At 33.2% G+C, this 24,559-nt stretch overlaps 2 protein-coding genes across 2 annotated transcripts; one reads left to right on the forward strand and one right to left on the reverse strand.

Moving 5' to 3' along the window:
* Nucleotides 13,397–14,209, forward strand: LOC107624236. Its single transcript, XM_016326719.2, has one exon. The coding sequence runs from the start codon at nucleotides 13,450–13,452 to the stop codon at nucleotides 13,957–13,959; it is 510 nt and encodes a 169-aa protein (XP_016182205.1). The 5' UTR covers nucleotides 13,397–13,449; the 3' UTR covers nucleotides 13,960–14,209.
* LOC107622969 (LMBR1 domain-containing protein 2 homolog A) lies at nucleotides 15,362–23,684 on the reverse strand. The gene is made up of 14 exons (XM_016325054.2): nucleotides 23,227–23,684; nucleotides 22,144–22,223; nucleotides 21,426–21,584; nucleotides 20,844–21,057; nucleotides 19,992–20,078; nucleotides 19,782–19,921; nucleotides 19,196–19,276; nucleotides 19,037–19,101; nucleotides 18,408–18,580; nucleotides 17,630–17,760; nucleotides 17,432–17,519; nucleotides 16,806–17,019; nucleotides 16,594–16,694; nucleotides 15,362–16,116 (listed from the first exon to the last, which is right to left on the reverse strand). Exons 1-14 carry the CDS (start codon nucleotides 23,392–23,394, stop codon nucleotides 15,658–15,660), a joined length of 2,160 nt encoding a protein of 719 aa, XP_016180540.1. The 5' UTR covers nucleotides 23,395–23,684; the 3' UTR covers nucleotides 15,362–15,657.

The raw sequence follows: 24,559 nt of genomic DNA on the forward strand, positions 1-24,559 counted from the left end.
TAGGTGAGTTAGTTTCTTCATTTTTATTTCGTTTTGGTTGTTAAATGTATAAGATTTTGAATTTCTGTGTGCTGCTATTTTTTTTGTGTCAAGTCATTCATGTCTCCATAGTTGTGTTTTATTTTTTGGCATTGATAATCTATTCACTGTAATTGCGTAATTCCTTGGAAAGATTTTGAACTAGTTACAAATGTATTTGGAAGCACTAAAGTATGACTTCCTCAAATTTTTTTTATGCCGTGTAACTGTATTAATTGTAGGCATTATGGTTCTGTTATATTCACATTGAGTACCTAGTGTTTCGAAGCAAAAATGTTTCTCACCCCGGTGATTCTCTCAATTCAATTACTATATTGTTTTTAATTCTTGAGATAGATTGCAATTCTTGGAGTCAGACGCCCGGCTCCGAGAGTGGTGTCCAAGGATGCAAACACCATGGATGTTAGTAGGGCTGTGTTGGTTCAGACAGAGCCCAGTATTAGGATCTTTCATGAACTCTTTTTTGTTTCTGTCCATATCTAGTTGTTCTGTGATAGATAGGATTAACCCAAAATCTCAAGTTCTAGGAGATGTTTTTTACTAGTTACTAGCGAGTACTGAATAGTGGTAAAGGTAAATTATAAACGAATCTTGTTGTCCTGAATCTTGTTGTTCGTTCTTATTGTCCTTATCTTTTGTCAATACTTGAGAAAATATATATTGCCTTATATGTCTTATCTTTTTTTTTTTTCAATTCAGATATTGGTTCAGTACCAGTTACCTGTAGTGATTGTTTTCAAAAATGAAGGTGTATATGGTGGTGATCGGAGAACCCCCAAAGAGATGAATGAACCTCACAAAGATGATCCTGCTCCAACTTTCTTTGTTCCGAAAGCAGGCTATCATGCTTTGATTGAAGCTTTTGGTGGAAAGGACTATTTTGTTGGGACACCTGATGAACTCAAGTATGTTCTTTCAGAATCTTTCTCGACTCAAAAACTGGCCGTTATCAATGTTATTGTTGATCCCTATATTGGTTCAGAGAGTGGGAGGTTGCAACACAAGAACTGATTTCTAGATTATCTGTATTACACTGAAACTACATTTTCTATAGTTTTCGTTTTTAGATTTCAAATTTCAATAACACAAATTAAATAGTCTTGTGATTTTTTATGGTGTACCATGATATGATAAAGACACAAACTATATTCTATGAATCCACATAAATGTAAAATGTTACATAATCATAATGAATACTTGAATGATAGAAATTGAATTATATATATACTTATTACTACTATTTCTGTTTCATTTTATTCATTCCTTTTTTTTTTGTATGTTCTTAAGATAATATATTTTAAAAGTAAAAAAAAAAGGTATTTTTGGTACAATTTATATATCAATAAGCAAATAGGGCTGGCAATCTATACCCTACCCGCGGGTACCCAATCCGAACCAACCCGTTCGGGTAGGGTAGGGTACGGATTCAGGGTATACCCTACCCTACCCTACCCGCACCCCTAATATATTATATAATATATGTGTAAAAGTTACATATATAATGAAGAAAGTGAGTGTTGAATCCATAATCTTTCTCTTATAAAAACTTGAAATAACTACTAAACTAATTGATGATCATATTATTTGTAATTTTATGTTAGATTTCTTTAAGATTTTATTATTTTTAATTTTAATTTGAACTTAGTTTTTTATTTTCTATTTTATTAATATGTATAAAATTTGGAATGGTTGAATTTTATATTTGCTTGAAATTTTTTTATTTTTCTGCGGGTAGGGTCGGGTAGGGTAGGGTTTAGAATTTTAGGGTGCGGGTAGGGTTAAGGTTGAGAAATTCTCAACCCATGGGTAGGGTAGGGTAGGGTAGGGTAGAATTTTAAAAAAATTTTCAACTCGCGGGTAGGATTAGGGTAGAATCCAAACCATACCCTACCTTACCCATTGCCAGCCCTATAAGCAAAAGAATGATAGTGACAAAATAAAAGGGATTATAGGAATATCTTTCATGTCATAGAATCATTTAGTAGGATTATAGGAATATCTTTCATTGAATATTTATATTTTTATCAAATTTTCAATTAAGTTCTTATACTTTTTTTTTCAATTGGGTCCCTAAGGGTATACAAATAATTTCACAATTCACTAATATTTTTTTGACGTTTAACGTTAATCGGGAATAAATTGAAAAAAAATAATGTATAGGGACCCAATTGAAAAGAAAAAAAGTATAGGGACCTAATTAAAAATTCAGTGAAACTATAGGGACCTGCAGAGTAATTAAACCTTCTTAAAATTTCAAATGCCTTTTTGTCATTATTTTAGATTGTAAAATATCTAGCCGATTCTCTCAAAGCCACTGGAAATATTCATTCCATAAACACCTAAAAATCATGACTTTTCATGCCATGGAACCTTCCTTTGGCCACATTAGCGTAACCCTACTTAGGTTAGAAGCATAATCGTCAAGTATCCTTAGTTCCTCCAACCACTGACACATATTTTATCTTTGTTCTACTAATGACATATAACTTGCTTTTGGCTTTGTCCACCGTCCATCTCCTAGAGATACTAGATTCAAATCAGGTCTCCTGCAAAACTCGGCCAAGTCCAACCTAGTCTTGTTGTTGTCCTTAGTCCGATCACTATTCATAATCGTGTGAATGACATTATTGGGTATGTTCTTCCTAACATGAATTATATTGAGGCAATGAAAAACTAGAAAATCCTTTCAATAAGGCAGGCTCCAAAAGATACTTCTATTGGTCTAATTATGTTTATTTTCATATCCCGAAAATTATATTGGACAACCCGTACCAACTACTCTAGAAAAATCATGCACCGTTGCCCACAGTTGCTCACCGGTTAACCTAATTGGAGGTTCCTCATGTTCCTTGCAATTCTTCCTAAACCCAATTTTGTTATGTCTGTAGGAGTTATCCTCAAATAAAAATCTTCTGTGATAATCAAACCAAGACTTTTTTTCTACCATATCTAGTTGAAATGCTTTAGTATCTTCCATACGTATAGGACATACTAACTTCACTTGTGTCATCCAACCAAACAATATTCCATACGCAGAAAAATCATTTATCGTTCACATTAAAACGGCTCTTATCATAAAATTTGTTTTAGTGGTTATATCATAAGTCAAAACATCGGGACACCAAAAATCACTCAACTTATCAATTAGAGACTGAAGGAATACATCTATTTTATCCTTTGAATTTTTAGCGCCAGGAATAGCACATGTTAAAAAGAATTAAGGATCTTTCATACACATTTCGGATGAAAGATTGTATGGGTAACAATCACATAATAATAAGAGTATGGGATGTTAAAGTTGACATTAGAAAAAAAATTCATCAAAACAATGGCCAAGCCTAACACTTTTAGACTTCGCTGCAAAATTTGGATTTTTTTTATCAAAATAAATTCATGCTTTCCCATGAGAAAAGTGAGTCATAACATTGCTAATCCAAGAGTTGTCAAAATGGCACCTCTTGCTACAAGCAGTGCTCATCGATGTTTATAACTTTTGCAATCTTGATATTAAACGCATGTAATACATTCTTTTAAAAGAAACCATTTTTGTGTGCTTTAATTTTTGGAGTCAAACCTAGGTGATTTAAAAAAATTTACACTCAATCAATCTTTCATCGTTTTTTTAGTAAATCATGAAACTATTTAAATAACAATCTATCTTCACGGCCTTCAACCCAACTAAAAATTATTTTTTTGGCCTTGTAATAATTCTTGATAACATAAAAAGGATTAGGTACGATCATTTTAAATAAATCGACTATTTGTTTGAATAAATACTGTGAATAAATCTAGTTGCAATTGACAATTAAGAGTGAATACAATTTTCTTAAAGAGGTATTCGATCATATTCAAGATGCGTTTAGTATTTTAATTTATTATTTTCTTGAACACGAGATCTCAACACAAAAAGTGGAGCAAGAACAACAATAAAAAAATAGAAAAGTAAAAAAAGAACACCAAAAAGAGCAAAAGAAAAAAATTTCAAAGCAGCTCATCAACCATTTTTTGCACTCCTCATTTCTATAGTGTACTCCTGATTTTGTACTCCTAATTTTGTACTTGTAGAAACATCTCCAGCCACTCCAAACTTACTAAAACTCTGTCAATCCGACAGCAAGATCAGATTTTTTGTGAACCATGTAAACTTTCGATCGGTAAGCGAAAGTCCACTAGTTGCATATCTTCTTGTATCCAATTCTTAGAATCGTCCACAGTCGTTGTTAATCTGACAGCATCCTTTCTCCCCTCCACCTGCACAATCTCATTGAATTATCCCATGGAGACTGACATAACCCTGCAATATAACTCAATTTCTCCCACACAGCAAATTTTTCTTCTCTTGTATGAACCCCATATACCAAAGAAAGCACAATTGAAATTATTTTTAATAAGACCCCTTCAATACACAACCAACGTTCCCTTTTATGACAAAGACTCATTTTAAATATTATTTCATACCAAATTAATAGCAAACCACCCGCAGCACCCTCTGACCCAACATATTCCCATCCTGCAGTATCACTCCCCTAAATTTTTATTACATCAAATTTCGTCACTACCTGCCTTTTGTCTCAAACAAGCCTAACATATTCAATTTTAATTTTTTTTGAAGTTTTTGACCATGCTCAATTTTTCATCACCCTTCAACCCCCTAACATTCCAAGAATAAAATTATTTTAATAAATTATTACACACTTTTTTTTATTTTTGGGTCTGCAGCGTCTTGCTTTCTCTTTCTGTTTTGCCAATCTTTTTTTCTGAGCAATTTTTTCATTTTGTGCTTGGAGAATAGCCATGATATCATCTTCTTCATTGTATAAAATTGACCCTGATTCCAACGCGAAGTTCCAAATTTTTCTATTTTCAAGCATATGCTCCTCCAATATACTATCTATGTTTTCCTTACTTCCTTCATTCTTATCCGAACCACCATCATCAACAACTCTCTTCTTAGCTACTTCTTCATCGTGTTCCGACAGCTCCCCCTCTGTCTTTGTCAATGTTGTTCCCTTTGCCGGAACCCATGCCACTATCATTCACAATGTCATCCCTATCACTCGTTCCTTCATCAACGTCTTTCGCACCATCATCGTCAAAATACACACCCAACCTACCAGTCTCTTCATTCAATGTCACTGCCGGGAGAGTGGCGGCTTGGTTCTCCGCCACCAACTCCTCCTCCACCTCACGACCCAACATAGGCGGCATCAGGGGTTGCGCATCTCCCTTGCCACATTGAGCCTCCTCTACCATGGTTAGCCTTTAGCTTTCCTCCTTTAACACCAATTTGGTCTCCCTCGGTCACCTCCGCGCCGATCTCCAGCGCAAGTGTCACAGATGCATCTTCTTGCACACTTGCCATAGACCCTTTCCTAGTGTGCCTATCCCTATCGTAGAAACCGTTCTCCATTTCTATCAAGCCTAACTCAGATTCTACACCCAACCCAACATCACCTAACTGATTGATTGAGAAAACTGGGCCCAAGGATCCTTTCCTACTTTTTTTGGACATCCTTAAATTGTTGGGCTTAGCACCAAGCCTACAAAGAACCTTCTTTTTCTTATTCCTTTTGCCCCTCTTTTCTAGCCCATTAAAATTATCTTTTAAACCCATATAACTATATTTTCAGAGTCAGTTTCATAAGTAATATAATCACATCCCACACAATTCGCTCTCCCTTCAATTCCTTCATAAATTGGTTGATATGCTACCATTTTTACCTGATTTTGTTTTGAATGATCATTAATCCACTCATTCAAAATAATTTCAGGAATTACCAACATGCGCTCATCTTCTCCGTATTTCCTTAGCTCCCCCATCACCATATCGGCTTTCTGGTCGTTGAAAACCGTCGGTTTTGTAGTCCGTGCACTCCTTAAGCTTGTACCCGCATACTCCCTTTTCGCAACTGTTCTTTGTTGTTCACAGCTATAGTCATTTTTTTCATTAACTTCTTCATAACAATTTAATCTAAAAGCCTCCCGTCCCACTTCTTTCAATAGCACATCGAATCCACTAATACCTACTGTGATATGAACCCATTCATTAATCATATACATGATACAAGTATCAATTTATACTAATCCAATACTAAAAGACATGCACGATTCTATCACTTCGTCACAACCGACTACTTCTCCCCATTGGCCTCCTAACATACTAAAGGTATCTGTTGACCACACATGTAACGGAACTCCGTAACATTCTAACCACACTCTTCGAGTTTCACATCGCTCTGTCTCATCCCATCTCCATATACTATGGAAGAATTACAAGAGACTACTCATTTTAAACGTATATGCTTCTTCCGTATTCGATACAGAATCAAAAGTCAAAAGAACTTTATAGGTTCCCAGTTCCCGTACTTGGACAACTTGATGCCGGTTTTTTCCAATCATCTCCTTCAAAGAACTAAAATCAATTGCCTTCATCGTACCGCCAACTAGACTTCTCTGTAGCTAGTCCAGATTTTCTTTCACCACCGATACTTTCACTTTCTTCGTCCACCCATTTTCATGCGGGTCTGACTCTTTTTGGTGCCTCGTTAGTTTCTCTACCTGCCAGGGACAGACCCAGGTAGTGTAATAGGGGGCATTTTTCCCCACTCTTATTTTTTATTCTTTTAAAAAATATATACATATATAATATGTCCCCATTTTAAATTTTAAACGATCCCATTACAAATAAATTTAGTCCAATTATTTAAAGTCTCAAATCCACTTTATCTTTCTATTATAATCAAATTTAGTCTTCTCTCATTTTCAAATCTCAGCAGTCATCACTCATTTGTTCTCTTAAATTCTCTTCTTAGTTTCAACCTTCTTTTTCTATTCCTTTTCTAATGGTTATCTTTTCTTTATCAAAAGGTAAATTTTAAATTCTCTATTTTTTTAATATAACTCTTTATGACTTTATGTATCTTTCAATTTCATTGTTTCTCTTTTCGATATTTTTAATTACAAATTATAATTCAAGCAATTATAGTTTAGGTATTAATCTAATTTTTTATTCTCTTTATAAATTTATATATTTTATTTTATTCTCAATTATTTAGTACCATTTAGTTGAAGGGACACAACCTTTTAAAGATTGTGTATGTTCAAAACATTGTGTCTATTGGCTAAAGGGACACAACTCTTTAAGGATTGTGTATGTTCAAAACATTGTATCTATTAGCAATAGAAAAGACACAACAATTTGTATACGTAACTAATCATAATTGCTACGTGCAATATGTATAAATAAGTCCTTATCCACTATTTCAAATATACAAGTACTAAGTGTACAATTTACTCAACTATTAAGAGATTTTCTTTGTTCAAGAGAGTTGAAAATTTCTTACTATTGCTAATTAAGAAATTCTTAGGTTTTATTGTATCCTGGGAGAGTATTGTCATCAACCCTATAGCAACTAAGTGTGGGGACAAATATCTCTCTAAAGAAAGCGATCTAATCGTGCCTTGAAACCACTACACAAATATAAGATTTTGTCATCTTCTCATACCATATACCCAACAATTTTAGAGAGATATTTCTTAAAGATGGCACAAGATCAAAACACTACGTTCAAGGTTATGAATCAAGAGTTTGTCAAGTTAGATCGCTTTGATGGAACAAACTTCAACCGTTGGAAGGACAAGATGATGTTTCTTCTTTCAGTTCTCAATCTTGCATATGTGATTGACCCAAAGACTACACCAATTGTTGATTCCGCTGAAAATTTCACACCGAAAAAGAAAGAAAAGATTGTTCAATTGAAGAAGAAACGTGATGAAGATACTTTTGCATGTTGAGGTCATATTCTCAATACTTTATCAGACTGACTCTATGATCTCTACATGTCAATTCAATCACCATTAGAGATTTGGAAATCTTTGGAAGAAAAGTATAATACCGAACGACAAGGAACAGATAAGTTTATTATGATGAAATATTTTGAATTTATTATGAATGATACTATGCCTGTCATGGATCAAATTCATGAATTACAAATCCTTGTAAGTAGACTTCGTGATCTACAAGTGGTGATCCCTGAATCATTACAGGTTGGAGCAATTATTTTAAAATTGCCTTCATCTTGGAATGGTTATAGGAAGAAACTTTTACATCTTGGTGAGCACTTCACAATTGAGAAATTACTAAGGCATATATATATAGAGGAGGAAACTCGAAAACATGATGCTGTGTATCTCTCTCAAAGTTCTAAAGTGAATCATATTGGTGAAGACAAAACCAATAAAAAGAAAAGAAAGTTTTGAAAAGATTCAAATCAAGACATATAAAGGTTTCTCCTTATGAAATTTGGAAAGGAAGAAACTTAATTTGAATCATCTAAAAGTGTGGAGGTATTTAGCCTTTTATCGAGTTCCTGATCAAAAGAGAACCGAATTGGAGCCAAGAGTCATAAAATGCACTTTTATAGGATATGTTCAAAATTATATTAGACTTAGTGTCTAATGTAGTTGTTGAATCAAAAGAGGTAGAATTTATTGAAAATAAATTTATCAATGATTCAACTTCTAATTCAGAATATTTCCAAAATGATACTAATATTTCATAAGAAATTTATATGAAGCAACCGGAAGGCTATGTGTTACTCGAAAATGAAAAGAAAGTTTGCAAATTAATTAAGTCTCTGTATGGGCTAAAACAAGCGCTTAAACAATGGCATGAGAAGTTTGATTCAGTGGTGTTATCAAATGGCTTCTCACATAATAGTGTGGATAAATGTATTCACTCAAAATTTACTAAAGATTATGGAGTAATCATTTGTTTATATGTTAATGATATGTTAATCATCGGAACACATTTAGAAGAAATTCGTATAACGAAGGAGTATCTAACTTATAAATTCAAGATGAAGGATTTGAATGAAGTTGATACATTATTAGGCATAAAGGTGCATAAGAATGAAGTTGGCTTTACTTTAAGTCAATCTCATTATATCAAAAAGGTATTGAAAAAGTTTGATCATCTCACAATTAAAGAATCTAATACGCCGTATGATCCTAATCTTAAATTAAAAGGAAACATGGGAAGACCTATAGCACAATTACAATATGCTAGTGCTATAGGAAGTTTAATGTATGCAATACATTGTACTAGACCTGATATAGCATTTGCAGTGTGCAAATTATCAAGGTTTACAGGAAAGCCTAGCAATCAACATTGGAAAGTTATAACAAGAGTTTTTGGTTATCTCAAGAAAACCATATACTTAGGATTACATTATAGTGATTATCCCACAGTTTTAGAAGGTTATTCCGACGCAAGTTGGATTACAAATCTTAGTGATAACAAATTCACTTCAGGATGGATTTTCACCATAGGTGGTAGAGCAATAAGTTGGGCTTCAAAGAAATAAACATGTATTACACATTCTACTATGGAGGCTGAGTTTGTAACTTTATCAGTCGCAGGTAAAGAAGCGGAATGGTTAAGAAATTTGTTATATGATATAAAGTTGTGGCCACAGCAGACGACAGCCATTTCAATCTTCTGTGATAGTGAATCAACCATGTTTCGAGCATATAATAAGGTTTATAATGAAAAGTCTAGACATATAAGTTTGAGACATGAGTTTGTGAGACAACTAATAGATGATGGTGTAATTACCATCAGTTATGTAAGATCTCAAGGAAATTTAGCTAACCTTTGACTAAAGATTTGTCAAGGGATAAAATCAAAGAGACTACTGCTAAAATGGGATTAAAACCTATTATTGCTAAATGATGGGAATCCAACCTTATTCTAGTAGACCACTAGTTTCAAGGTTTAATGGGTAATAACAAGTTATTTAGCAATTGGAGCACTAAGGAGTAGGATTTAGTGCTATTTACAATAAATTAGGAGGGTGAGTTAAAACTCTTAATGGAATGATAATATTATTTATCAAAAGATTTTCAAAACATTGTGTTTATTGGCTAAAGGAACGCAACTCTTTAAGGATTGTGTATGTTCAAAACATTGTATCTATTGGCAATAGAAAAGACACAACCATTTGTATACGTAACTAATCATAATTGCTACGTGCAATATGTATAAATAAGTCCTTATCCACTATTTCAAATATACAAATACTAAGTGTACAATTTACTCAACTATTAAGAGATTTTCTTTGTTCAAGAGAGTTGAAAATTTCTTACTATTGCTAATTAAAAAATTCTTAGGTTTTATTGTATCCTGAGAGAGTATTTTCATCAACCCTATAACAACTAAGTGTGGGGACAAATATCTCTCTAAAGAAAGCGATTTAATCGTACCTTAAAACCACTACACAAATATAAGATTTTGTCATCTTCTCATATCATATACCCAACAGTTCCAACTATCACCTCCTTCCTGAACTATCTTTTGAAACCTTTGTCTCAATTGTCCTTCTATACTTTGCTTCTCCCACATACACAACATTTCCTCTCAACCTCATACGATTCATTTCTATTATAGCCTTCAGAGAACCACTTTTCGTTGTGTATTGAATGAACACAAAATATACATATTACCACCTTTTTGTTTTCGTGATATATAGATGTCGTTAATGCGTCCAGTCCAATTGAACAGATGAAATAATTCATTCTTCGTAATATTTTCTGAGAGATTATCAAAAAAGACAAAGAAAGACTCATTTTTTAACCGTTGGTATTTTTCTCAATTCCAAATCCTAAAATTTTTACATGTTTTCTAGTTCCCTGTGTTTCTCATCCTCTCTCTCTTTCTCTCACTCGTTCTCTCATTTTTTTTTCATAGTATTTTAATTTATATTTTATACAAATGACTCTTAGTTCGTTATTGATTTTTTTACACGGATAACGTCGTTGTATTTTTTATTAAGTAGCTAATTTTTATTGTCTTCTACTAAAACCATTTTCGTAATACACACGGAGTTCCTTCCTATATATTCTCAAATTCCAATTGGAAATTGTATCAAAACGAGGACCATTGCGCGCCGTTTTATGTAATATGGTCCCGTCCTCATTTGAGAGAACATTAGCATGTGAAACTTCAAACTTTTCCATGCAATTGCAAACCAAAACCATTGGTGCATGAATAATTAATTAATTATTCATTTATTGACCCCACCAGCAAATTAAAACGATAGGGTTAGGCAACACACCACACGTTGGTTTTCAGTTTCGTGTGAGACACACACACATACACATATTGCTTTTCTTTTCCAACATATTTTGTCCTTTGAGGATTCTGATCATTCAATTATATTCTATGCATTCTCACCAAATACCAACTCAATATTTGCTATTTTTCTCAACTACTTTAACAACACAAGTAGCATTATGTATGTTTTGTCCATGTACTTAAAACAACTCATTAATGAATTAAAAATATTTAGTTTTTATTTAAAAGTGATTTCAAGTTGAAATATTTTTTATGTTATAAAAATACCGGTACTTCGCTTTTTGTATCCAATTACTGTAATTTTAGCACAAATTTTATAAATTTTTAAAATTATTTCAAAATTAATAATTTAAATAAGCGGAAAATGTAATTTTTTTGCTACAAAAATAATTAAAATGTACCAAAACTCTTGAATTTGATAAGGAATTCATTTTTTTAATGCCAAGATATATATTCCCCATATGGTAACTATTTTTTTTTTTTTGCTTCAAAAGCTCTTCTTTGATTATATTAACAGCTCTTATGACCTATTTAGTAAAACTCGAATTTACGTTAAAACATCGCTATTGAAAAATATTTAAATAAAATTATACCATCATGGAAAAAACATGTTTTTAACAAGTTTTAAGAACCTATTCACATTAGAAACTAAATACAAATTTTGAATGTATATGCCAATCAAGGATTGTTTTAAATTGAATATATGTATAGTCCGTGGACCAATATCGCCATATAATATATACTTATCATATCTTAATATCTTATCACATGCTGATGTTGTAGATTAATTATTAATAATATTAGGCTGCCGTCGCCTCGTGATCCATTTTCAAATTTCAAAAAATTATATTTTCCATCTAATCTTGTGCCCACATATTCAACCTACCAATAATGAATAATCTTATTTGATTTTATTATATTTTCCAGATAAGTATTTAATAAGCTCATAAGACTCAAGATTAGGGGGGGTAAGACCCGGTCCAAGAACCTGAGAAATTCGTTAATCAGAGTATGTATGTAAACATGAATGATAGTCAATTAGTGAGCTTGAATTGTCACTTTATTGATTTTTTAATTTCTTTTAACAAGTTGCATTATTAACTTTTTGTTTGAATCAACTAACAATGATATGAATATTCGACTATGTTAAGTGTATACTAAAATCAGTTACAGAAGTTAGCCATTAATATAAAATATATATTGAAATATAAATACATATTAAAAATAAATTAAATCATATATATATTTATGCACAAATATATTGGTAGTTAATTTTGGTATACGAATAATATTTTTTATAAATATTTTATTAACTAAACGAGAAAGGAGAACAATCAAGTTAGCAAAGAGTTGAGTCAAATACCATCGTGCTCAAATAACGTACATAATTTGATCACATATACTACAATTTTTTTAAATTTAATAAATTCAGCTTAAGAGTTATAACTACGCTAATTCATCCTGAGATTTGATGTTATAAACTAAAATTGCCTTAAAATTCCTATGAGTTTTATTTATTTATTTTTTTACTTTTACTACGTACTATATATATTTCTTTAAGAATTTTCATAAGAGACGTAGTTAAAAAGTGTTCTATAAATAGCATGACTTGAATGAAGATTTGTGATACACATATTTCTAAAAGTGCTCAACGCGAAATTCTATTGCGTCAAAGTAAAAAGAAAAGAAAAAGTAACTTTGGCTAACAAATGAAAGAAAAAGGAAAAACACTTGCTACCGTATAACTGAAAAAAGGAAACAATCCCTATTCATATCAAAAAGACAAAAAGTAAATAAAATAGGTAATATATTTAAACATAATAACCATGTAGCAATATTATGGATCGTGAAATTGTGATATAAATACTAATAAATCTTCATCGAGATTGTGCATATACATGCATATGTCACTTCCTTTCCATAAAGAAATAAATGAAATCTAGAAGATGGATTACATTGAACGCTGTCTTAACACAATAATCTCATTCTTATTCTTAATTATAACACTGTTACATTTTGACTAATTTAGTAGATTGATTAAATTAAATTTATTATAATAATAATAATATAAGTATTAAAACTTTATTTTCCTAGTTGATTTTTTTTCTTTTTGAGTTGTGATTTTAGATGAAGCAACCAATAGGAACCTTCCAATGTACACGTGTGCTTGTGTGTTATCTTTGACCGTTGAATCTCTATAAATTTAAAAACCACTAAGATAACAATGCACAAGCGTGTGTGTAAGAGTTGTTGAAAGAAGAAGAAGAAGAAATCAAATGAAGTTGTCAGAGTGTGGATCCGGGTGTAAGGATCATCCAAATGATAAGAGAGTACCCGGTGTGTGCTCTTCATGTTTAAGGGACAAACTCTCACAACTTTATACCAACAACCATAACACCAACAAATTTATTGACCCTACTTATTTTTATCCTTCTCCTCCTTCTTCTCCTACTTCTCCTCAACAATTTTCTTCTGGTGTCGATGTCAGTGTTTGTGCATCATCGAATAAAGTTTTATCGGGGAACCGTGGAGTCAAGTTCCGGCGAAACGCATCCCATGCGGCGGGGGATTCGGTTTCTTGTATGGTAAGTTTCAATTATGGGTTGAATTTGAAGAAGAGTAGATCGCTTGCTTTTGCTTCGAGGGGAAGAGTTAGAGAGAGGGATCATGGGAGTGGAGAAAGATGGGGAAGGAAGAAAAAAGATGGGTTTTGGTCAAAGGTTCTTAAGTTGACTAATAAAAAGGACTCCAAGAATTCCATCACTCAAATGGAAGGACGAGCTTAGTGGTTTCTTTTTTATTTTATTTTCCACCAAACAAAAAAGGGTTGGTGGTGATGTTTATGTTGCATATAATATCATAATTCGGTGGATTTCAAGTTTGGCTCGCTGTGGACCAAAAAATAAAAGGAAAAAGGGAACTTGGAGTCTTTCTTTCTTTACATTTCGATTGCAAAAGGGATATTATCATTGTAATTTGAATCCGAATCCTCTAGGATTTTACTATTAGATTAATAAAATTATTTCATTCATATAATACTGAAATCTATTGCTTTTTCCTCTGAATAAAATTCGCAGCCTAGATCTTAGTCAAGTACTCTTGAATCCAGCTCTGTGCTGTGGAATTTAGCAGAGGTTATGTGTGGTCTCACGGTTTGATGCTATTGCTGCAAAACTGTTCCAAGTTCCAACCACATCGAACAATTAGATATCAATCACAACAACACAATACAACAAATCTATATCCTACTAGACGGGATCGGCTACCAGATTAAACAATGTCATTTGCATTGTGCTTTATTATGTATCATGTCTACAGTAAGAATATTGATTCGTAAATCTCCTTTGTCCACCTCTTGTATGATCATTTTAGGCCTTTCTCTATTATTCGTCACCTGAAATGAGATTATATCATCTTTTTTAGAATAGGCACTACTTCAACCTTCTCTGTTATACTTTCATTTCTTGTTTTGTTCATACCTATATCACTACTTATCCATCTCAACATCTTCATCTTTGTCACACTTAACTAGATATCAATCACACTTGGATAAAATCTTACTCGCTTCTTGCATCTCACTCCACAGCCTACACCAATTCCTAGATAGATGTCTCCTAACAGGGATGACAATGGACGAATTTTGGCAATATCTGATCCTGCTCGGTCTTATGTTTTCCTATTCAGATTTTGACTCACTCCTACTCATGTGCATTGGAAATTTGTACTCTCACTCTTTAAGTATTTACCCATCTTAAATATACTTTTGCCATTGTTTTAGTTTGTATTAATAAAATTTAGAATATAACATCAAAATACATGTATGAATGAATAACAATATACATGTATGTTTAACAAAAATCGTATTTATAACATTATGTTTTTATATTAATTTTTTTATGGAATAATTATCATTATATCATATATGTATTAGATGGATAAAAGCGATTTTACAACTCAGCCGGTGCTGGATTGGATAATTATTTCATCTAATCGTGTTGGGACGAGACGGGTACCCGAAAGTTCAGATGGTGTTACCATCCTTAACTCCCAAGTCCCAACCCACTTTAATTGCAACCGTAGAGAACTAGTATTTAGCCAGAATTTGGATTTTATTTCATCTTATACCCAATTGGGGGAGTAAATTCACAAGAAAAAGTACGAAATAAATCTCAAAAAAAAAAAAAAAGATGCAATCAACTGGTACAATTTGTATTCTTTCACCACTGGATGGATGTTTTTTGTATGAGATATGATTTCTAATGTATACAAGTTCCTGTGTAGCACAATATCAATATATCTTTCCCATGCCCATTTTACTCTGAATTGGGGAATTAGTTATAATTCACTTCTGTGAACATCAACATTTACGATTTTCCCATTACTGTACATGATATTATGGAATATGGACCACCATTCCCAATGTTAAGAGAACGTGCACATTCTTCCCAAAAGGAACCACATGTATTGTGCCTCCGTCACAACTCTCAATTATCATCATGATAATTAACTTGATCCGAGGAAGGCTTTTTGAGTTTCTGAAATATTTCATCAAGGGATTCAGAAGAGGAAGCATGGGAGACATTATTTTCCTGTATTTGTGTTTGTCTTAACGGCATAAATTTTTTGGCTCCTATGTTGGCCTTAAAATTCTGAAAACCTGTCTTCATGTTTTGCCAAGTCGAAGACAAACCCAAAGGTGGTCGTCCCATGCTATGACTCGAACTATCATTTCCTTCATCGAGCTCTGAATTCGAAGAAGCCGCCATGGCTTCCTCGGGTTTCGGTTTACCCTGCTCCCTAATGGCAGCATACTTGTTGCTGATAGCCTCCCTGCTCGAACCATATCTACTGCTTGTTTCTTCCTTCCAAGTTTTAGAGAGACTTCCATTTGTTTCCTCGGAGATTAACTTGGAACTTGTCTTCATTTCGATGCCATTCGTCTCCTAAACAAACAAGGCATGAGGTGAGTAGAGACTTGTTGCAATAGAGAAATAGTAGTCTCTATTGAAACAACAACTAGGTTTAATTTAAATTGGATATGTTAGATGACAAATTAAAAAGGATAAAGTATGTTTTTTGTCCATAACGTTTGTGCTTTTCTTCAAAAATACCAACGTTTAATTTGATTCAATTTTAAACCTAAAATTTTTTATTCATTCAATTTTGTCTCTAACATTTTCGATTTGTGTCAAAGTTATCCCTGGACATTTTCAATTTTATCCCTAATGTTTTAGATGAAGTTAACCACCAAGGATAATTTTGACACAAATCGAAGTTAGGGACAAAATTGAATGAAATTAAACATTAGGGGCATTTTTGGAAAAAAATCACAAACCTCAGGAATAAAAAGCATACTTTATACCCAATTAAAAAATAAAGTAAAATTCGTTTCCACTTTTTTGGGGGCATGTCCATGTTACCTTAAAATTGTTGCCTGATTCAATATCAACACCATTGAAATTCCTTGCCAGTGGAACAACCAGCTCCCCTACTTTGTGACCTTGTTCAAGCCAAGACCGCTCTGCAAATAACACAACAATAAATAATGTGCAAGTATCAGAAAATCATTATTTAATACTTCTGATATTGTATTTCTGTCCTTTAACAGCATTGTAAGTCCTCACTTACATACCCTTTTTAAGAATAATTATTCCAGATGGATCAAACCCATCCCTATCCTCAGCTTCGGTTTTGAAGATATATCTCTTCCAGCTCCCCAGAAAGGAGAACATTCTGTCAAAGAAGTTGCTCGCAACCAAAAGTGTGTATACAACCATAATAAGTGGATAGATTTTGTTAAACTTATCGCCAAAGAAAGGGACAGCATTGTCAATGTTCCCCATTCGCTGCAATAATAGCCACATTGTGTAGCCGGTTAAAATGAAATACCAAGAAGGAAGTAAACATGTTCTGATGAAAAATTTAGACTTCAGATAATTTAGCAGTTTCTAGCCCACTTTGAACGAACATACAATTTGTGTAAAACTAAATACAGAACAGTAAAATCATGGTATGCTCAGAAAAATAAGTTATTTGTATCTAGAAGAGAACATAAAGAAGAGGAATAATATTAGGCAAATAAACCTATGAATACATAGTAGTATAGTTACAGTCTGTGACAGTCATGTAACATGTTATGCATCCAATGATTCGGACTATGAAACAGTTATTTCCAGGATTATTAGGACGCAACAGAAAGTTATTCACAGTAGACAACAATGCAGCGATTTCAGTCCATTTATAAGATAAAGAAATTACCCTCTCAAATACAGTCACTTTCTTATGACCGAGACGAATGAGATTAAGAAAGTTGTAAGAGATTGGGGGAGCATAACGAGCCACCATCCTGGGAAAAGTAAAATGAGGATACTGTGATTCATTTCGTAATTAAGAGCAACAAGTAACAAACATAAAGGGTAGTGGGAGTAGTAATGTAAATGAATAAATAATACTTACGAACATATCATAAGCAAGTTAACTGAGCTGGTTTGTCTGGGTGTCAATGAGTAGAACATCAACATTCCAATTTTGAACAACGAATAATATGTACAGACGCACATGTACATGAGAGGAATAAAAGCAAACACCTAAGGAAGAAATTGAAGATACAATGTCATGCAACCTTTTGAAGACCAGAGAGTCACCAGAAACATTAAATAACGTGTGATTCAAATTATTACAATTTACGAATAAAGTAACATCTGACAGTACAGGGACAACAAAAGAAACATGTAAGCAGTTGCAATGGCCTTGTTCGTGATGCTACCGTAGCTGCATAGAAGTACCAATTAAAAAGCCTCTGGATCATTTTTTTTTTTTTTGAGAGAGAGAGAGAGAGAGAGAGCTAAATAGGCAGAGGAGAAATAATAGACTTCAGATTTCCTTAAAATGTTATATCGAGTCACCGGCACATGAAGGCCAGATGATAGAACAAACTATCAAAAATCATCAGAGCAACAAGAACAGCATGCATGGATTGAATTCTTTATTTAGTAAATGCATCTCTTCCAAAAGTCAAGATTTGTTGCACATATTAGTTCTAGGGGTATGTCTCCAATCATTGATAATTCAGACTCCAAACAATTCAATGAGTTATTTTCTGTTTCATAGTATGCATGCATGGCTCAAATCTTCATAAAAATCTTTCTTTTCAATATGTCAGAAAAAAAAATTGTATACAGCATCTCAATGTTCAAATTAGAGAAAACCAAAATCTAAGACAAACTTGGTCTACCTGCACAAACACCTCCTGTCCTCCAACAGATTTTATAAGAATGGAGAAAAGTGATAGATCAACACTGGGCAGAAGAGTTGCCTCTGCGAAAAGAATCGCAACAGACATGGTACCGAGGATAACAGCCAGGCCTTTTGCAACTTGTTTACTCAAAATGCATCGCCAGAAAAATTCTGCAGAGAATAATTAGAACTCAAATCTCAAAATATTGCATACTCATCAAAAGAGATGTAGGTTATAGGAATAATTATATGAACTATTACCTACATGACAAAAATTTTAAAATCGGTCCCAACATACGCAATTATTCGTAAAGAAGTCCCTAAAATCAAATAGAGTCACAGCTTTGTGGACTGGTCACCCTATGGGGCTACCACCTACCGGAGTATGATCTAACTAAAGAAGCCCACTACCTAATGCCATAAATGAAGTTGATTGGCTTGTGGATAAACGAGAGGATTCAAATCCATGTTTAGGGACTGGTATGGAAACAAAACCCAAAATTGGTGACACATAAAAAGCAGATTTTTAACCAATTAAAAAAGGTCACTGCTACTGCAGATGCAGCGAAGAAACATTCTGTGAAGTTAGGAAGAAGCGGGTGGCTAAATAATGATTCTCACAATTACCTAAAGTATCAAATAGGGATCCCAACTTGCCAGTCCGAGCAGGTCTAATGCTTGAATTATATTCCCTGAAATTAAAGCATAAATTGTCGAGTCATCTGGAAGAACATGCAATATATTATAAGACAACATCAGAGTGAAAAAACAAAATTTGAACCAAACCATCCAGTTGAGATGCGCCGTTCATAATTCTGAATTGTATCTTCCAATTCAAGGGCTTCAAGTACATAAGTCACATACTCACTGCATGAGCAACAGCATTAAATAAAATTTGGCTATTGCTGAAGGAAAATTTTAAGTGACCTTAGTTGCAAGGATGTTAAAAAGAGCTACAACTAAATAATTAAGAAGCCAGCATATCCACTCTCACCATACATAAAATCAATGATTCTAATTCTATAGTAAGCATGAAAGAATACACTTCACCATAGGATAGCATAAAAAAGCCAGGTTTTACAAGGTCACTTATATTTGTAGAAGCTATGAAGCAAAAATGAACTTTCCCATGTGCAAGTAAAAACCAAAATATTGAAATTAATAAGCAGAATTAACCAGAGAAATTATAAGATTGATTAGTGTATTTACTTTAAATGAGAAAGACCTAATGAAGTGATATGATGGGTGTTTATCGTAATTCTAAGACCATAAATTGAATCTACACTAACTGCTGATGTATTAGACACCATATTCCAGAACAACCTCAAAAGTAAATAACACCAATAAGAGGCGGGATTGGTCATCTTCTTACCTTTTATATCTTTGATACTCCTCAGAAGCACTCCGAAGATGACGCCTTAATGTTGCCATTGACTTCCGATCTGTATCATAATCCATATCATTTTCCCCTAATTGACCACCTTGTGGTTTGAAGGAGGGGTCTTCCCTAAACTGAAATTCTAAAGGTTAAAACTTGTATAACCAAGAACAAATCCTTAATCAAATGATGTAATATCTTTACCATTTGAGCAATCATATCATCAATGACATTCATATACGGCCGCAAAGGATCACGCTTGGACATTTGCTTCGATGTTGCTTGAGCAACCTATAGAAATAAAGCAATAAACCTCAAGCTCCACAATTTTTTCTTGGATTAAGTGTGTAGAATAAGGACGCATTTTTGTCTGAAAATCTATCCTTATATTACATCCTCCTCTAACTCACACAAACAAATAAAAATAATGATAATTTCTACATGTGATGCTCCATGTACAGAAAAGATAGTCAATTCCAATAATATAGGATACACCAAAACTGCCACCTATATACTTCTGACAAGCATTAATACTTGCGTAAAATGGCAAAGGCAACTTATGAAGTTGCCTGGTTATAAATTGGAATCAACAACCCCCTTAATAGTCTTCCAACAGGTCACAAACAATCTATTTGTTTTTGCTAAGAAAGAGAAGGGGAGAACCAAGACAACAGATACTAAACAGAAAACAAAAATCAGCTCCATGAAGAACAATTCCTACTTTGAATATAAGTTTCAGAATAACTATATGTTTAATGTACCAATAACTTATATAAATCCAACTGGTGCAGCCAACTAGTAGCAAAGGTTCTACAGTCAGTTTCTTTTAAAAAAATATATATAAGAAACGACTCAAACAAGAAAAGTCCATCGGAACTTGGGTGCGAGTACAAAACATTAAGGAAAGCTAACAAGGTGGGTCAGCTAAATTGACCAATTGACTACATTGGACTTTATCAAAATCCAAAACTTTCAATAAATCCATTTATACTGATTCCTTTTGTAATGGTAAAATTATATAACAAAATTTCCTAAGAACTTTATTTAACCACTTACAACAATAGCATTTGAAAGTTCTTGGTGAGCATCATCAAGTTTGACAGCCATTTTGGCAATTTTGTGAGAAAGAACTTTTTGGCGGGTGGTCCAGTCAGCATTTACCCAAATGGTTTTAGGAATTTCACTTAAACCAAAGCCAAGAAGAAATGCACCAGTAACAAGTCCAAAAGTATTTGAGCAAGCCATAGCAAATCCCAAAAGACCTCCTTTCCTGTTTACACCAAAGTATAAACCAACTAGAGCTCTCGTTGAGGTAATAAATAATTAAAAACAAAAATAAAAATAGGAAACAGGATTTATATTGTTTTCCTAATTTCCAATTTTTCCTATTTAAAATCATGAGACTACAAACAAGAAAATAAAAACCACATAAGCCTTTGATTTTTATGCATGCCTTTAAGGAAACCGTATATACAGTCAAAAACAAGAATATTAATATTAAAAAACCAAGGAAAGAAATAAAAATAAAGATATAAGATGGTATTACTAACTTAGGGCGAACATCATACTACAACCAACTAAAATCTACATTTAAAAAAAGTTTTAGAAAGGGTTAAAGGATAAGAAAAGAGAACCAACCAGGTCTTGTGCATCATAATGAGAAGAATAAGCCCAAACAGGCCAATGGATCCCACAATTAGATAGAAGAGCAAATTAGCATGTACACTAGTCTTCAATCTTTCTGATACAGTGAAATCCCCAGCATCTTCGAAACCCTGAATAAGGGGCACCACAGCCCTGCTTAGGATAAATAATTTAAAATGAGGAAATTTGCATCTCTAATATGTAAATTTTACTTAAATAATTCCTTGAAATAATCATGCTTAGTACAAAGGCAAGCATATGAGAGCAACACAAAGCAAAATAGCATTTTGGCCACATACATAATATCGCTTAAAATTTACTATTGTAAATAATAACCAAATCATGTTGTGCAGTTCACCATTTCTTCTGGTAAAGTTCAAAGTATGATCTGTAGTGGGAAAAAGGTCAGCATGCATTGTGCCTTACATAAGGAAATTGAGTAGAAGAGATACCAACAGATAGATAGTGCCAAGTTTCCAACCAAAAGAAAAATAACACTAATCTAATCATGAGTGCCTATGAAGGTTATATACATTCACATCAAATAGTTACTTTGACTTGATTTGATCAAATATCGTACACATGACAAAGTGCACAGACAGCTTACTCAAAACAAGTTCTGGAAGTGTGCTCTGTTTGGCAATGAGAGCAGAAAAACAGTCATATGTGGAAGTGATGCAAACATATAATAAATTCTTTACATTAAGCGTACCAAGTGAGCAAAAACGTACTCCAATATGACCAGCTCCAAAAGAAAGAAATGCCTCTGTTTGTATGTTGAGATGACAATGTCTGCATGTGTAATAAAAAAATCATTATATAAATATTATTAACAAAAGAAGGATATTACAAAGGACATGGAGGATAAAGATCCTCAATATGATGTATAAAGACAAATTAACCACACTACTCCTTATCTTATAGTTCCAAGCATCTTCCATTTAAGAAGGAAGGGGAAAATAGCTACTTTAGTAGCTCAAGAACTATTTAGTCGAAGTAGATTGCAGCAAAGTGACCATGAATGACAACTTTGATTTAATTGATACAAGCTAAACTACAAAATAAAAAGTCATACAGCTGCCTTGCCCACAAAACGAATGTAGCATAAATATTTTCATCACTCAGTACAATTCTTAAAGTAAATTGCTCTACACTCATGCTTGTAAATCTTTCTTCCAGCTTCTAACTTAAAACCCAGATATCAAGAACATCTTCATGCCCAAGTAATTTCCAAAAGTTAAGACTACCTAAGGCGGAAACATTGTCTGGATACTGCTACACATTCGCTTCCATATACCATTACCAGCATCTAGGAATTATGTTAAAAGCAATCTAATACCTGCATTTGTTCCCTCGGTTTTAAAGCGATTCAATCTCTCACTACAACCATTTTCGTTCGCGAACCTTATCTCCCCCCTCCACCCACCAGGCGCCAGGCGCATTCACATCAGTTGTATAGAGTTCGGCGAAATAGAGTCCAAGTGAATTTAAATGCTTGGAATGGCAAAATTATGATTAAACTAAATGGTTAGTGATAGAACACATTACATTCATCTCTTCCTACCAAGCAGAGGGGTTTGGGATGGAATCAAGTTTTATCAAAACAACAAGCGTAACAATTACTAGCTGGTAGTTAAGATCGATTCGACTCCCTTAAACTCTAATTCCTTTATCAAACAAAGCTAGCAATTATGCAATCAAGCAATCCAGCTCAACACAGTTGCAAGCGATGAACAAGAACGAAAGCAGATCGTGAATTGAAATCGGAAGAAGAGAAGAAGGGTTTGAAACTTACATCCCAAATGTCGGCGGGGACGAGGATGATGATGGAGAGGGAGCAGAACCAGGTGTATCCGACGGTGAAGAGGACGTAGCGAGGGACGTGGGGCCCAGCGAAGTACCTCAGAGTCATTACCACCATACCCGTCGTTAGAGGCAGCGAGATCAGGTAAAACACCCACATCTCTCCCTCCGATGCGCGCAACACAACACAAAGTAGTCGGAACTCAGAAGGATCCTTACTCCTTAGCTTAATTAATCGGTTGTTAGGTTAAAAGGCTTTGAAAGTTAGTTACCACGGTGGGGACGCCACCGCCGCGTTTTATTTCTCCGGCAAGATTGGATCCGGGGGTGGTGCTGTTGTTTCAATGTTCAATTGTTTATGGCTTATTGTGTTTGTTGGTTAGGTCTCCCTGATACGTAACAAATCGTATGGAAAGCGTAACTGCACTCGCACTTTGTCTTGTGTCCTGCACTTCTGCTGTTTTTTTTTTTTTTTCTTTTTTTAAAAAAGCAAGCGCAAAAAATTATATCAAAATGAAATACATATTTAATGTTAGATAGAAATACATATTTAATGTTAGATAACATTAAATATATATTTTTCAAAAAAATACATTAGAAATTGAATTTTGATGTAATTTTTTACAAGCATGATTAAAAAATGAGATATTATTATCTTTAAATTTGGTAATTTTCGTTGCGTATATATTTTTTGTAATTTTTTGTTAACAACTAATAATATTTTTAAAAAATCACAACAAAATATATACTTAAAAAAATACCAAATTTTAAGAATAATAATAATATCTCATTTTGTTAATTATGCTTGTAACATATCATATTAAAATTCAATCTTTAAGACATTTTTTAAAAATATATATTTACTGTTAGGTATTGTTGTTGTGTTTTTAAATTATTTAAAGGTATTTTTGTCGATAATAAAATTCGGGTATATTTTTGTTAGCGTTTAAATAATTCGAAAGCATTTTTGTTGGTTAATCCTGCAAAAAAAAATGTTAATTGTTTGAAGTATAATCATGAATTGGAAATAAAGGCTAAACAGCTACTTTGGCCTCTTAGAATATTTAAATTTTGACTTAATGATATAAAAGATGGTAAAATTAAAGAATAAAGTTTTACATTTAATAAAAATATTTAGAGATCTGCTATATATATAAGTCTTTTTGCCATATAAGTTTATACAAGTTAATCATAATCCAATAAAATTCACTTTCATAATGCACGCGTGAAATCACGACGTTCCTCCTCCAACGTTTGTATTCCGCGTTCCTCCTCCTCCTCTTTCTTCTTCTTCTTCTTTGTGCTCTTCCTCATTTTTCTTCGCG

Source organism: Arachis ipaensis, chromosome B10 (assembly GCF_000816755.2).
Source record: "Arachis ipaensis cultivar K30076 chromosome B10, Araip1.1, whole genome shotgun sequence".
In the NCBI taxonomy this organism is placed as follows: domain Eukaryota; kingdom Viridiplantae; phylum Streptophyta; class Magnoliopsida; order Fabales; family Fabaceae; genus Arachis; species Arachis ipaensis.

What these genes read in the sequence shown, in the direction of transcription:
- LOC107624236 (XM_016326719.2), top strand. Translation starts at nt 13,450, where the DNA reads ATGAAGTTGTCAGAGTGTGGATCCGGGTGTAAGGATCATCCAAATGAT.
- LOC107622969 (XM_016325054.2), bottom strand. Translation starts at nt 23,394, where the DNA reads ATGTGGGTGTTTTACCTGATCTCGCTGCCTCTAACGACGGGTATGGTG. An exon ending in AGTACGTTTTTGCTCACTTG is followed by an intron (nt 21,585 to 22,143) that starts GTACGCTTAATG and finishes TATCCTAAGCAG; the next exon opens with GGCTGTGGTGCCCCTTATTC. An exon ending in AACTTTCAAATGCTATTGTT is followed by an intron (nt 20,079 to 20,843) that starts GTAAGTGGTTAA and finishes TTATTTCTATAG; the next exon opens with GTTGCTCAAGCAACATCGAA.